Below are 16,579 nucleotides of genomic sequence, written 5' to 3'. Positions count from 1 at the left end.
TGGCCACCGTAAAGTTTCCATGTGTCTGAAAGTATATTAACATTAACATTTTGACAACAAAAAAAAAAAAGGGAAAAAAGTGTATTCCTATACATCGGAGTTCTGTACATTGATAAGCATTTATACAAATATAATCCACCAAATATTGGCTTCTACATACAATTCTGAAATATGGTGATTCATTTGCATTACCTAACCTTCAACAATGCTAGTACTAAAAAGAACATTTCAGGTTGCTTTAACACCCACAGCGTACGTATGTTTTACAAGGTGGATACAGATTTCTATCGCTTGTATATGCGGTTTACTTATGAATAAATTAAGTGGTAAAGTGAAGCTTGAACAGCATGGTCTGTGGTGTAGTAACATCAGCAACTGCAAGTTCCTGGCCATCCACAAGCCCCAATTCTGAAACAGAAAGAAAAGTTTAAGTACAGCAGTGTGTGGTTTTTTAAATTAAAAAATTATGAATGCCATTCCCACAAACGATAAATACGATGAAATAAAGCTGCAAACAGCTCACTGGCTAAACTAATATTCGTCTAATTCAACCAGGAAACTAACAGATCTTGTCAAGAAATACATAAAACACTACTGAAGTATGTTTAATCTACATCAGTTATCAGCTTGCTTTGTTGCAGTTTTTCTCTGCATCTGCCCACACTTCACATTTAAACAATTCAAAGCTCATCCCTGAGCAACCGGTTGAAAAAGGTATATTGCACATAAAAGGATAAAGCACATTCTACTGCATAGTGCAAAATAAAGCCAAACATGCCATACAGAGGGATGAAACTGATTGACTCTGTTTAGAGGAGTATCTTGAAAATCTACACATGACAACTGCATGATACCTTTTAGTGTCTTGGAAAGGTTTGGCCTTGTTCGTTCTTCAATTGAAGCTACTGTCTACAACAGAAAAAAAAAAAGAAAAAACAGCCAAAACATTTCCTTTCAAATTCAGGAAAGTAAATTTAAATAAATTAAGATTATTAAAGAAAATTATGTGTGTTTAGATTACCTGTAAATAAAGTGTTTTATTTCCCCCATACATAGTTGCTGTGATTGCCGGAGATTTCATTTGCCTGTATATAAAACATTTAAAGAAAACCCAAACAATCAGGTAAAAATGAAACACCAAACTACCAAAAATAATCAAATAATTCAGAATAGTTGCACACTTACAATGAAGCATTATTTGTCAAGTAATCCAAGATCTCCTGCAATTTAGCTGATGGGGAAATCTCTATGTTTTGGGGAAGTTGGCTGCAGGCTGGACAGTTCTCCTACAAAGTAGCAGCACAAGAACACGTTATGTTAAATATGATTTTAAAAATGCTGCTAATAACATCTCAAAATTATTTGTGTGGTTTTGTTGTTTGGTTTTTTTTTAAGCTTCAGATCCAGAAATATTAATACTGTTGCAAATATTCCTGACGAAACTCAATTCTTCATGAAGTCTGTCATTGTTTGACTGGCTCCCAAGAGCAGCTAAGTATTTATGAACTACAATTTTCATCTGACATAAAATTTAATACTACAAACTTTCAAACTGTTGTCACAACCTCTTTTTGAGAAGACCTGCTTATAAGTCATCTTAAGTTTGAGCATCTTATTTTGTAAACCATGTTTCCTGTATTACAGGGGAAATCTTCAGGATTCACTTTCAAAGTCAAGTACTGTTTTCCTCTGCAGGTAGCATAGCAGAAACAGTTGAGATACCAATGTTGCACCAGCAGACACCACAGAAATAGCTGTCTGAAGAACCTCCCTATACCAGAAGTTACTTTTCCAAATATTAAGACACTTTGGCTAAACAGGCAACAATTAAATATGCCATTACATATACTATGCAATAGTTTTTGGTAAACTGAAGGGTAAAATAAAAGATTTCACTACCAGGATATCAAATAAAACATCTGTTGATCTAGAGGCAAACAGTCCTGATACTCTACACGGACAGACCACCACTGTCATCACTATTAGACCCCGAAACCACATTAGTTTAAAAAAAAAATCCTACATGCTGAAAATGATACTCTGGAGAAGTAGCAAATTAGTAACATTGTAGTTTCTGCTTTTGAAACTTTAGAAATATTATTATTATTCTTCAGTGCTAGGGGTCAAGAGATTCAATACCGAGTTTCAGAAATACACAGAACTGCTTAAATTCAATAAATGGAGCGAGTCCAGAGAAGGGCAACGAAGCTGGTGAAGGGTCTAGAGCACAAGTCTGATGAGGAGCATCTGCGGGAACTGGGGTTGTTCAGTCTGGAGAAGAGAAGGCTGAGGGGATACCTTACCACTCTCTACAAATACCTGAAAGGGGGTTGTGGTGAGGTGGGTGTTGGTCTCTTCTCCCAAGTAACTAGGGACAGGATGAGAGGAAATGGCCTCAAGTTGCACCAGGGGAGGTTTAGATTGGGTATTAGGAAAAAAAAAATCTTCACTGAGAAAGTGGTCAAACATTGGAACAGGCTGCCCAGGGAGGTGGTGGAGTCACCATCACTGGAAGTGTTCAAAAAACATGTGGACGTGGCACTTCAGGACATGGTTTAGTGGGCATGGTGGTGTTGGGCTGATGGTTGGACTTGATGACCTTAAAAGTCTTTTCCAACCTTGATGATCCTGTGATTCTGTGATTAAATCAAGGAAACAACCCTGCAAGCCTTTAATGGCACTAACCTTTCTTTCAGCTTCAAATGTGTAAGTGTATAATCCATCCGCATCATTAAACACCAAGTAGTTGTTAAGAGGAATGTATGCACTATAATGACAAATACATTAGTATTAACACATGTCATTATGTTGGAAATCATGTATGTTATTAATAAGACATAAAATACCTTGTGGCTATTTTAAAAACTTCAGTGGTGCAAACAGCTGGAATGAGAAAAAAAAAACAATTTCTTCACTTACTAGCTCATAACATGCAGACATTAGTGCACAGAGTTGTACCAAAGAAGAAATGACAAAAAAAAAAGTAAAAATCAAGTGTAACAATTTGCAAAGAGAAAAATAAGCATCTGAAGGCAGCTGGTAGCTCTATGCATTAACATCATAGCTTTGGCACTAATCTGAGACTATGGTAAATTTGTATACTGTGTTTTCCAATTGCTATTTTTACTTTTCCGGTCTCAAATGCTTTTGCTTACTCCCACAGTCATAAATGAGCTTAAAATTCATAGAGTCACATGCTGTTTCTCTATGGAAATCAGAAACAAGACTGTAAGAATACATCAGACCCATTTAAAATCACTATTATCCTCCCCAAGTTCTCTATTCCAAACTGTTGCCTTACAAAACTCTAAAGTCTGTAAAGCAGAAGTGAAATGAGTTCTTTTAGCATACCTGCAATTACTGCATTTGTAGAAGCTACTGCTGGAATAATTCGTTTAACCACCCCTGTAAAAATAAAATATACAGCTTCGTCTTTTCCAGTAAACTATATTGAGACAACTTCTGGCCAGAATAGTTACAGAAGAGTGTACCCAAAGGCAGTTTAAACGTTCCAGGAATTTCTATAACAATAAAGTACAAATATCACACAAAGAGAACTAGTGAACAAATTCTAAAAACAAGTATTCTGCATTTAGCACTGAAAATTAATTTAAAACTCAGTTCTATTCCTGTTTAACTGTAGAAATGCATAAAGGAAAGAGGTTTGGTTTGGTATTCCTTCTGCAACTGCAACTGCATTGACATCTTCATCCAACTCTTCTTACTAAGCCCATTGAGTCAAACTGCATAGTACATACAGCGACACAAAGCAAGATGTGCTATGCATACAAGTTTGTATCGGGAACAAGGAGGTTCACTCTTTTTTCAGGCCTGCCAAAAAGGCAGCAAATTCCTAGGTAGTCTGAAGTTCCTCTGGCTTCTCATTATTGACTTGTATCCATTCATACCTGAGAAAACATGCATAGAACTTCTATCTTTGCCTTCTCTCTGCTATGTACTTTATAATGAAGCCATCTTCAACTGTGCAGTCATTTGCATGTACATAATTTTGTAACTGGAGTTCACATTTATCTGTACCAAAAAAATACTACTAGAGAAGCCAGTATAAACTGCTGCAAAGAAAAAGAGTATCTACAATAGACTAGGTGGAATCTGAGGAAGACACACATGGAATCAGTTCACCCTTTTTTGACAGAAAGGCGGACACTGAGGTTCAAGCGCAGCATTTCAAGCCCAGCATTTCAAATCCATTCCCAGTACTACAAGTCAACAAATAGATAAAAGTTACCAAAATTCTGGAGATTCAGTATGAGATTCTCCATTTCTTTTCTATTTGGTTAGTGTTTAAAATGCTGATTAACTGACTGAATGAGTGACCGCATTCTGCACTGCATATGAACAGCAGCATACACAGCAGTAAAGAACAGATGCTATAGTCTTAACCATCCTCAACTGGCATAAAGTGTTGCTGTTGCTAAAAGAGGCGACCACCTTCTTTTGTTCCTACTCTTTGACCCAGCAAAAGTGGTCACAGTGTAATGTAAACTGTGGAGCTACTCCAGGTTAAAAATAAAATGGCAAAAAGAATGTCCAGTTTTGTCCCAGATAAGTTCCTCTGATTCATCCTGAATGCCTAAACATCTGATTCATCATAAAATATTTGTGCTAGCATGGGAAACAAGCTGCTTATTTCTGTTTTAAGATGTTAAGGGAGAAAAGAACTATTTCTTTCTCAGCAGAACTGCCAGCTTAGTCATAGCAAATACAAAGAATGCCAATCCAGCCTAATTGCAAATGCCACAAACTTAGTGAAATGCCATACCCTTACCTTGGGTAAGTCTGTATGTAACACCTTTAATATTAAATTGTGATGCTCTTTCTAAAGACTTCTGGTAAATCCACTGTATATGCTCAGGGTCATCTCCATCCAGTGCAACACCTTCTACAGCAAAGTTAAGAATTTGTAGAGAAATTACAGTTATAATAGTTTTTCAGAAACACAGCATTCTTTTTGTCTAAAAAAAAATAAACCCCTTGTTTTAATTTGGGTTAAAATGAATACCCCATTAAGCTATTAAAACTTCACACTTTTAAATAATCAAAATATCATTTCTGCAAACATTGTATTTCTAACACATTCCATATACAAACTATCTTAACTTCATAGATTTATAGAGATGTTATAGGTTACACTTTGTGTCAGGAAAGACATTGTGCAGTATTAGAGAGGGAAAACACATGAACAAATATGGAATTGGAGAGCGAGCCTGAGAAGAGAAAAATTCATCACCAGCTCAGAGGAGGCTGAAGAGTCAGTATGACAAAAAGCCACATGTTAAAAGGTAGAATTGTTTTATTAAGAGCAGCTGCGTATACCTAATTCAAAACAAATTAGTTAAAATGAGAAATGTCAGTTTAGCACCAGTACAATACATTAATTACCTCCAAAAGGTTGCTCCTTTGGCCACTGCAATATCCTGACAAACTCAATACAGTGCTCTGGCAGTCTGGGCATAGAGGCAATAGTACACATGGGAAAATTGACCTGGTGTGGGCAGGGGAAGAAAAGCAGAAGAAAGCACGTAATCTATTATGTATAGTACTAGGAAAAGAAAGCAAATCAGAGGAATCTAAAAAACTGAAGTATCAGTGGTTGCAATTACCTGTGGTGGATAAAGCTCAAGCGTGCATTCAATACATGCTGTCATACCAGGAATAATCACACGAACATTTCCTTTAAAACCTTCTGTCCCTCCATCTATTAAAGGTATGATGGAACTTGGATCCAGCACGCCATCTTCATAATGTAAAAAGGACATCTAACAAATAAAGGTGGGAAGTTTTGTTGGGTTTTGTTTATTTTGTTGGTTTGGATTTTTTTAAACAAGTTGCAGGAAGAAAAAAAAATTCTAAAAAATTTATTCTTAATCGTACACCACAAGATTGAATGCTTAACATACAGTTTATTTTAAGGGTACATAGCATGTCAAATGCTACTTATTTGTCCACGCACAGGACTTCATCTACCACCTCCACCTCCCAGCTCCTCCTCCTCCTCTTGCCCCCCTGATAAATGCTATTATTTCCTTATAGTAGACCAGAAAAATGGTTAGTTGGTTTGAAGGATTTGGGGGTTTGATTCTTGGTTGGTTGTTTTGGGGTTGTTTTTTGGTTTTTTTTAAGTACTGGTAAATACTCAAGGTCATTTTATAAACAAATTCACAATGATAAAACTACCTAGTTCAATGACTAGCTTTCTACTACTTTGTAGCGGCAGGGCTCCAAAAGATGACATCTACAAATTGCAGCACACTAAGTACTCTTTGGCTAATGAAAAAAAAATGTTCACAATGGGAGCATCCAGAGAGGCTGTGGAACTTCCCTTCTTATGATTTTCAAAAGCTGACTGCACAAGGCCACAACAATGTAATCTAACTTTGAAATTATCCCTGCAGGGCACTGCACAAATGTTGGCTAACACTCCTCAAGAAAAAGGCAGGTAAGAGACCATGCATTTTATCTTGTTCACAAAAAGAAAAGAAAACAAACAGACACAGAAAGCTGTGAGTCTCAACAGCCCTCACTTCATTTTAATGACATGTTCTACACAAATCTGTTCAATTTTAGTTATCTATACTCAAGCAATAACGAGGCTTTTAAAAGATTGAAGACTTTACCAGCATGCCATTTATCCATCTTCTTGCAATTATAGAGTCCAGCCCACAAACAATGATATGAAACTCTAGGGGGGGGAAAAAAAGGTTACTTAAAATCTATACTAATCCATACTTCTTAAAGACAAGCAAAGTATTCTGTCCATAACTTTTCTACAGGAACTGACGGTGGTTTAACTATGTCCCCTGGATTACCTACATGACAGATGCATTTAGGTTTCGTCTATTTGTTACTTCTACTTCCAGTATACTGTAGAAGACTAAAATAATTAGCAATAGAACTATCAGGAAAAGCAGCGAGCAACAACAACTGCAATGTTCCCCTAAAGCACCAGTGGGTGTTTGGCAGGCAAACAAATACCACTTACGTCGATAGAAGCTTTCATCCATGTCTTGAATCTTTTTAAAATATCTGAATGTAAGCCCAGTAAAGGAATGTATTTATAAAGTAGTTAAGTTTACTATTTTCTATTTGGTAACCTAAAGCCAAAACATTATGTAATTTATTACTATAATTTTATATGTCACTTTTTAAAAAACTAAGTGAATGAAAGATTCAAAATTTCCACAGCTGAAGCTGTAGCATGTGACAAAACAAGTAAGACACATAATGCAATAGTCACACACAGGAGAAAGCTCAGCAGGCAAACTATTTAGGAAGCTCTCACAAAGTCCTGTATCAGTAAATGCTGCTCTGTGTTTATAAACTAATGTCTCCTACCAGTACATACTCAAAACACTGGTGAATAAACCTGTAATTCTACTGTCTCAGTCAAAATTTTTAATATTGCATTTGAATAAAAAGACTCAGTGGAAACATATGAAATACTTTCTTAAAGCTCAGCCTTCTCTCCTCCTGTATGCTAATGTCACTGAGAATGACTTCTCAATCACCAGCTGAGTGAATCTGTTCTTTATTGTATGAAAAAGAGAGGTTGTCAGCAAAATACTTCAGATAGTCTTACCACCTACAGAGTTTTCTAGGGTTTTTGAAGCCTTTGGGGCCACTACTTCTCTGTAAAAGGATACGCTACAACAGCACAGTTTGGAATGCGGTTGTTCAGGAATTCTGCTGCAACTTCTGCTTTTGGTCGCCCAACATCCTTCGATCTGGGGAAAAACCCAAGCAATTTCAAATACATTATTTTAGCAGATTCAATCTTTCCAGACTCTATGCATTATAATACTGAATTAAATGACTAATTGTTACTGTAGGACAATTTATTGCTATGGATAATATTAAGGAATCCCTATAAAGCATCAGACATGAAAGCCCCAGAGTCATCTAAGTATGTCCATGTAACTATAATTATCAGCACCCCAAAAAAATCCAACAATTTTTCATTTTTCTTGGAAGAAAAGGGTACCAGAAAAATAGGTAACTCAATCTGTGTGCATTATTCTTTGGTGTCACCTGTTCCATTACTCATCAGCTGTATTTGAATGGTAAGTAACATACATTAATTTTCTTCAAGCTCAAACTATGACACCACAGATCTCAAAACAAGAAGGAATCACAAGCAACATTTAGTTAATTATGAGTACTACTGTGGTATGAAAATTCAGTAATCTTTAATGACATCTTGTTCAACCAAAATCTTGATCATATTCACACATTTTGTTTAGGTATATTTAAAAAAACAAAAGTTGAATCGTGAAAATATCACTTACCGAAACAGAAACTGACGGTTAAGATTAGAAACATCTATAGTATCCATGTCAATAACATGGATCTGTCTAAAGCCAGACAGTGCCTGTGAAAAGAGATAGTCAACTTCATTTAATAGGAAATGAAATGCTTACAGTGCTCCAGAATTCATTCCACATGCCAAAAAAGCAACCTTTGGAGGAACAAACATATTTGCTCTTCATTCTCCGTGCAGACAGGTATATGGTTGTTCTTTGTTAAAAGGACATTCTTTGCTGGGTTGCTAATTCTGATATTTAGACAGATGGAATTAGTAACATTTCAATGGTCAAAGATGATGCTCTACTGAATGCAACATTGTTTTAGCCTACCTTATCATAACACAGGGAAGTCAACAGTAGGCTGATCTATAAGGGGAATTTGCAGTATTCACTCACAACTGGAGTAAATCAAAACCTCAAAATTTGAAGAAATACCATAAGCACTTCCTTGCTTGTCAGGAATAGAAAAACAAAGTTTAAGTCCTCTAAAATTTTAAGTTTTTGAACATTCACCATTTTCATAGTTGGCATAAAGGAGTCTGGCATATCCACCCTCAAACCACAGTTCAATACAAGCCAGCGTTCCTCACTGTATTCAATGCTGGAACAGAACGCAAACATAAAAATTCACCTTGCTATCTAAGAACACACTGAACCTCTGATGTTTTGCCTAATCTCTGTTTGCATGCAGCCCATCACTAGATCTGGCAAATAAATTTAAAGTAAAATTGTCTTAAAACTGTATTGCGGGTCTGATATGATAAAGTAGTAACGTCACATACAAGAAACAATGTGAATTGTAGTTAAAGGTAAAAAATGCTGCAAAACATTGGTTTTAGAGAAAGGAAATGTGTTGTGGTGTTCTAAAGGGACCTCCTGAAAAACTGAGTCCCATTCCCTACCTTTTTTCCTTTAAGACTCAACCTTGTTATATATGAAGACATTCAAACTTTTAATTTTACATTTTCTGGATAAACAGAGCCATCCCATGTTTAGTAAGTATTTGAAATGCTGTATTGGGAAACTGATTAAACAAATGAGCAACTAGACTAAAGTTTTTCAGAACAGAAATTAATTTCTGTAAGAAAAGCAGCAAGAATTTCTGCATGTCAGACTGGATACCCTTTGGTGCTGAACAATCATTTTGCTTCATTGATAAATGTTCAGCTTTTGTTCAATATTATCAAAGCAGACTAGGAGAGCCTGCTAAAGAAAAGCGCGAGCCTGGGACATCAAGAACATAAAGACTGGAGCCTTTATCGAATCTATATTCATTGTCCCAAAGACATGAATACATGTGAACAGAATCTAGATTTATTTATGTGCTTATCTTTCTGAAAACAATAAATCATGACAACTTAAAACCTTTCGGAAGATACGGGAACTGAATGCACACAGCAGATTTATGAAGTCTCTTATCCCATACAAATCCTCCCTCTCAACAAGCTATCTACAGATTGAATTTGTTATGTCCCAATAAACCCATAAAACAGTAGCTCTGGGCAGAGGTTAAATTCACCAGCACTAAAATCCCCAAGGGGGAAAAAAAAAAAAAAAAAGCCTGCCTTGGAGCTGTCATAGTCTCTTCAAGTAAAATCCTGTTTAAGCATTGCAGTAACAAACCAGCAACCAGAACAGGAGTATACTCTTGTATACATAAGTGCTGGAAGTGTACAACCCCTAAGTTAATTGTCCTGGAATGCCTGGCTTTTAAATGAGGCTATTACTAAGCATCTCAAGCTTGGAGGTAATCTGTTGAAATACTGAAATAGCAGTACAAAAATTCTACAGTACAGTAATGCTAAGTGTTGGTATAAATGAAGGCAGTAAGTTATTCCATAAGTTATTATATCAATCCACACATTTTCCATGGAATCCGCAAGGACAGAAATTCTATTATTAGATAGAAGTATGGAGAGGTACAGTATTATTCTAAACTATCAAAGTCAGCATGGTAAGAGTGATACACTACGGCAAATATGTGCATCTGTGAGGATAAAAAACACATTATACACACAGAATCACACACAGAATCACTAAGGTTGGAAAGGACCTTCAAGATCATCAAGTCCAACCATTAATCCAGCGCCACCATGTTGCCTAAACCATGTCCTGAAGCGCCACATCCACACATTTTTTGAACACGTCCAGAGATGGCAACTCCACCACCTCCCTGGGCAGCCTGTTCCAACGCTTGACCACCCTCTCACCCCTCTCCAATCTAAACCTCCCCGGCGCAACTTGAGGCCATTTCCTCTCATCCTATCACTGATTACTTGGGAGAAGAGACCAGTGCCCTCGTCGCCACAATCCCCTTTCAGGTAGTTGTAGAGAGCAAAAAGGTCTCCCATCAGGCTCCTCTTCTCCAGATCGAACAACCCCAGTTCCCTCAGATGCTCCTCATCAGACTTGTGCTCTAGACCCCTCACCAGCTTCGTTGCCCTTCTCTGGACACGCTCCAGCACCTCAATTATAGGATAATTACATTCATACACATTTATTGGGTAAATGTCTGACAGCACATGATCCCGTGACTGCATTTTAAACACTTAAAAATTGCTTCTCAGAACATATAGTGAGAGAATCCATTGTAAACTAACACCGTATCAAGAAAACTACAGAATGCCTTCTGGTAATGTACACCAGGGAGGTACTGCAATAGTCCTTCTCTGTTCTTACACTACTACGTATTCCTCCTTAGGCATTCCCATACAGGATACTGCATGTTGGTCTGACTCAATAAAGCTGCCACTACATAGGCTGAATTCAGCAATACAGATGCCACTCTGAGGGAGTGTTCAGGCTCTGAAGACAACCTCTGATTTACTGATCTTGAGGAACTGGAAAACCTGACAGCCACTACTTGGGAAGGCCAAATGGATTCCACAGACATGAAGGTCACCATAGACACAGCAAGTCTGGCTCTACTAATTTGACTATGAAAGAACATAAATAATTCCAGAAATTCCAACCTCCCTTTGAATTAATCCAAAGATGTAAAATAAACTGTAATTAAATTCAACTCTGACTGTTAATACAAAACTTTGTACTAGCTACTCATGACAGTTTAAAGTATTGCTTTTCATCTGAAAAGATACCTTTTAGCCACTGTATTCCAAATAACACTTTCTTGTATCATTATAAGCATGATTTGTTCTTAGTTTACTTCATTTCCCTAGAACTGGTAATTAGGGAAAATTACCAAGATTAGACCATAACTAAGGCTGCAGGTGAACTCTTTTCTCTACTTCATAAACAGCATCATGCTGTCCCTCATGACAAGCTTTGAGATAGTGAAATAAATAACATGCAACATAATAGCCTACCAGCTTTCAAGCTTATTAACAAAGTGCATTCTTCAAGTTTATTGTCTGTATTGTCATGTACTTTATACATTTTGATTAGAACTTAGAAATTTAGTGGCTATATACATCAAAAAATGCCAAATTAGCAAAGTAGAAAAGAAAATTTCCTCAAGGGAAGACAGAAAATTCTAAGAAGCAAAGGGTGAAAACTGAGTAATTACCAGGTTTTTCAGGAGTTCGCATCCTAATCCTCCTGCTCCAATAACTAGTACTTTACATGTGCTTAACAAAAACTCAAGAGCCTGCGGAAAATATAAAACAAAAAATTAATACACTAAATAGGAAAAAGTATAATTTGTCCTTTCCTTCATAACCCTTATAAATGTGTAAATTTTCAGTGGCAAATAAGTTTTGCATAAAACAACTTAGATCAATAAAACAGTTTGTGCTTGCAGGAGTAATTACACATTGGACTTTAATTGGTTGTTGAGTTCATGCAGTTCCTATATCCCAACTTACAGAAAAACAAGGCCTTTGTTGATATCAGTACTCTATGTTAATTTTGACCATGAAAAAACCAAGGCCCACCTTTATGATTATTCAGTTTAAGGGCATAGTGTTTTCTTCCTCCAAATAATTTACTGATATATAATACAAAATAAATACAGACAGACAGATATTGCTGGCCAAAAAGAATTGAATTTTTTGAACTATATAACTGCTTTCTGTGAACTGTTCTGCTAGACTCCAGCCTCAAACTAGTATATAATGGAACAGTACATTAAAAAGGTAACAGTAAAATACATTCAACTGTAAGCTCTGAAACAAAATGTACCAAAAAAGGAAAACAGAAGAAATAATTAAAAGTCTAAATTTTGCTTTTCCTTACTAAACATTCTTCCCAATTTTTTAAGTACTCAGATTAACCTTAATTCCTTCTTTAAGTACAAAAAAATCCTTATTGTATCTCATTACTTAAAAATGGAGAGACAAATGCTGCTATTTTTCATGTGGAGCTCACAGACAGAGCATAATTCATATGTTCTTATATATTTATATATATGATGAAAGCAAGCTTGTAGTTGACAGTGTACAATTTAGAAATACAAGCTTATAAAAATAATACAATATGTTCTTCTAGAATCATAATGTTCAAGTGATTAAAATATAAGCTTTTCATGCAGTTTTAGTATTCGTACACTGCTGGTAGTCAATTAATGAAATTGTTTACAACACACACTACAAATTTTTTTATTTAAAGTAAGTGTTTCTCACTTGAGTGCCTGGCTCGAAATCAGGATGTGTGAATGGTCCAGATCGCTCGAGGAACTTCTTTACATGGTTCCAGCGACCTTCCCAGTCTCCAGTGTCCCCACACCCACCATCAACAGCCATTCTGCACAGAACACAGTAAATTCAGCTGCAAAATCATAGAGAAAAAGCCACACCTCCAAAATGTTTTTTTTATATATATCTTAAAAATACCTAAGTTATTGACCATTCATACAAATGCATCTGCATATTCTTTGTGCATGTAAGTTATACGCATGAACATTTGCATGAGTGGGTTTTATGTGTTGAACTTGAAAGCAATAATACAAATATGCATAGAGGGGGAAAAAATCCAGGCATTTCAGTAAATCTCACTGTTTTAGCTGTTACTAGTAAAAGTTGACCTGCAGTAAAAAAAGGGTCTAGCCTTTTTGCTTTTCTTTCCCTCATATTTAAAGAGGACACAGAAAAAGAGGCTGCCCCTCTAGATTTTGAGGGTGATGGTGTTTCTTTTTGAGTCAAGCATTGTATCCTTTTTTTGATAGACTTTTTAAGTTCATAAATCATACTTAGAATTATCAGTATGTAACTGCAACTGTAAGGCACTGAATAAGTAACAGTAACATGTACCAACATTGTCTCCTCTGAATCTTCATAGTAGTTTATTTAAAACAAGTGTTAAAAAAAAATTACATATCTTGAATGCTCTTCACCCTCAATTGGTACTATATAATTTAGAACAGCTTCAATTTTCAGTCCTCTGAGTCTGTCAGCAGTAGCAGTCTCATTTGAAAAAAGGAATGTTTGCAGTTATCTTCTTTTAAATTTTTAAGAAAGAATTTTACATCAAATACTCCACTACCCTTTTTCTGCTTTTGCAGGTCACTTTTAGTAGTACATAAGTATAAATTTAAACCGTTAAGAGACTTACTGGAATAGTTCAAAACCAGTTTTCAAGTAATTTTCTAATGTAAGATCATCACCTACACAGAACAAGCCCTTCCTTAATGAAGCACACGTCCCTTTTCAACTAGGAGCTCCACTCAATATATAGGACCGATTATGTTCTACATTAATACAAAACAGCTCATCATAAAAGAGCTTTGCCAATCCTGAGTATGAAAGGTTGTGTAATCATCTGAGAGGAGCATTATTTGCTTCCTACTGTGAAGTAATATGAAGAACGCTTGCAATAACTGTTGGGTAATGTTGAGAATTTATTATTACTTCCTGGTGACTCATGTCAAAATAAAAGGACAATGTAGTGAAAACATCAACAGCAAATGCCTTTATCCTCACAGAATTCAGCAGATGGAGAACACAGTATTTCTGTAGTAACTTTAACTTACAGGCAATTAATTTTGCAAAAGATTTCCACTAACAGGGAAAAACTTATCTTTTGACTTCTGACTTGCACTTTTGTATCTCTCCCAGTTTTCACACTTTACATCAAAAATTAATTTTTAGGAAGGTGTGAATAAATATAACACTCCCTCCGCTGAGCCCTGGACTCATCTGTTGTATACCAGTTTTCAGGATGTGCATTAAACAGAGATTTAAGCAAATAAAACGGTTCAATAAACATCACAGTAATTGTTTCTACAGATTACATTACAATTTTTAACTTTTCTGGAAACAAGTGCAGAAGCTATGCTTGGTGACATTAAGAAGTTTTTTTTTTTAATCCTTTTATACAGTCCATATAAACAGCTACTAGGCAGCCATTAAACTCCTTTTCTGTTTAGATGTGTATTTTCCTTTATAAGTGCTAAAATGGTTAAGATCTACTTTCACTTTTGCGATTATACTACAGTTTGGTTTTTACAGGGCTGGACATTGTGGAGATCTGAAAAACATCAATTACTCAACCCGAGATTTTAGGTTTAATTTTAGAGACAGGTTTTTTTAAGGTGTTTATTTTTGCATTGTTACAGCACTAGTAGGTATCTGTATTATTACAGTTCAACAAAATTCTTATTTATTTAATCAAATTATTTTAATTTTAGATTTTGTTTAAAATATCAGAGCACCACAGTCCTTATGTTGCTTTATGACCAGACTTCTCCCTGCCACCTTCACATTTCCAAAGCTCCATGCTTTTGAGGGACTTGGCATGCATTCCCCCAATCCAACATGCCCAAGAATTTTTGTGACCCTCACCCCAAGACACACAGACACTGCCTGTGAGTCCACCACTCAGGCAGGCAGGTCCATTTTATGATCTTTGGGAAGAGGGCCACAAGCAGATGGAAGGGAATAGTTAGGGGATGGAAGCAGATGAGGTTAAAGGTTTCTGAGCATTAGTTTTCAAGGCCATTAAGATAGATGCATAGAATTTAGGGTTTTAATAAGCAGAGGCAACTGTCCTGTAGCCTGAATTTTTAATTTTCAGCCAAAATTTAGGCACCTGCTTCTAGCCTAGAGACCCTCCCCAGGTCCTTGACCGACAATACAGCTTTTTCCACTGCTGTCACAAAGCTCTCCAGCACACCAGCCTTTACTCATGCCAAGCTCCAAGCCCGCAATTCCCGTCCCCACTCCGGGTGAGCCCCTTGGTCCTCTCCCCAGGAGATTCCTCTTCCCCAGTCCTTGCTATTCAAGCGCCCTGTCGCTCTTCCCTCCTCACACTGACCCACTTAACCTCCTTCCTCCGGCTCCATCCTCCCGCCTCGGCCCTAGACTGTGTCACCTCCACCCCTCTCCGCCCGCCGGGCCCCGGGCTGCTCACGCACGGTCGCCACCACCAGCGCCTCTCCAGCGGGCCCCGCAGCCCTAAGCTAACCCGCAGCCCTGAGCTAACCCGCAGCCTCCTCCCAGCCCACACCTCTCCTGCGGGGCTGCGGCTCGCCCTGACCTACCAGCCGCCCCTCAGCAAGCGCTGCCTGCCCCTGCCCCGGGCCGGGAGCCCGCTCGCCGGCAGCCCCGCACTAACCCATCCGCCAGCAGCTCCTCTAGCCTCCTTCTTTTCTTCTCCCTAAAAGAGAGAGAATAAAAGAAGGGTCAGTATCGCGCTACAGAGACCAGGGAGGAGGGAGAGGGGACCCCGGGGCCCACCCGTCCCCGGGGAAGCAGGGCAAGGGGCGGCCGAGCACACACATACAGGGCACTTACGGTTCCTCACCATCCGCCATATTTCCCTCTGCTTCCCACAATGCCCCACGGCGCCTCTATAGGCGGTGCTTTGCCAGAGCGCCGCCACGGTTGCAGGTCTATAGAGTTGGGGCGGGGGCGGATAGACCGCCCGCCAGGCGAGTCGCCCGAGGCGCTAATCACCATGGCAACAAGGCGGGGACCCCCCCCCCCCCCGGCCCCCCACCGCTCCCCCCCGGGCCCTTGGGTAGAGACCGGTAGCCACAGCCGACTCCCCGCCCGGGCCGGAGCGCTCTCATGCAGTCCCAAGTGGGGGGCCGGGGGCCGGGCGCCGCCTCCCTTCCTCGCCCCGAAGCGCCTGACCCCGGATAGCCGAGGGCTCTCCCTGCGGCCCCTCCCTGATGCTTCCCGGGAGCCTCGGACGGCAACCTCGGGGACAAGGCATGTGGTGATCGCGGCGCTTTAAAGCCTGCGGGATGAACAAGAGACAAAACGTGGAGGTGGGATTACCCTCAGGCTGGTCGCTGCCTGCCAGCCAGGTGCCAACTCCACCTGAGCTGGGCTCTCAAATGTTTTTTGTCTTATCAC

The 16,579-nt window shown here is 38.4% G+C and overlaps 1 protein-coding gene across 3 annotated transcripts; it reads right to left on the bottom strand.

The window, feature by feature from the left end:
* Window positions 1–255: 255 nt before the first annotated feature.
* Window positions 256–16,032, bottom strand: UBA3 (ubiquitin like modifier activating enzyme 3; the record flags this gene model as incomplete). 3 transcript variants are annotated; one of them, XM_082004539.1, is made up of 18 exons in its annotated part: window positions 256–408; window positions 855–909; window positions 1,022–1,085; window positions 1,186–1,286; window positions 2,686–2,767; window positions 2,847–2,883; window positions 3,352–3,405; window positions 4,790–4,903; window positions 5,404–5,506; window positions 5,625–5,780; window positions 6,639–6,703; window positions 7,004–7,047; window positions 7,665–7,745; window positions 8,307–8,389; window positions 11,851–11,931; window positions 12,905–13,025; window positions 15,834–15,875; window positions 16,013–16,032. In XM_082004539.1, the coding sequence occupies 18 exons, from the start codon at window positions 16,030–16,032 to the stop codon at window positions 320–322; spliced, it is 1,392 nt and encodes a 463-aa protein (XP_081860665.1). In that variant the 3' UTR covers window positions 256–319. The 3 variants fall into 3 exon arrangements, with proteins under 3 accessions (XP_081860665.1, XP_081860666.1, XP_081860667.1); XM_082004540.1 differs by lacking the exon at window positions 15,834–15,875; XM_082004541.1 differs by lacking the exons at window positions 11,851–11,931; window positions 15,834–15,875.
* Between the last annotated feature and the right edge of the window lie 547 nt (window positions 16,033–16,579).

The sequence above is a fragment of the Phaethon aethereus genome (assembly GCF_964289735.1).
Source record: "Phaethon aethereus genome assembly, chromosome: 11".
Classification (NCBI taxonomy): Eukaryota; Metazoa; Chordata; class Aves; order Phaethontiformes; family Phaethontidae; genus Phaethon; species Phaethon aethereus.
Note: the sequence above shows the minus strand (reverse complement) of the source record. Positions and strands in the feature narration are given on the sequence as shown.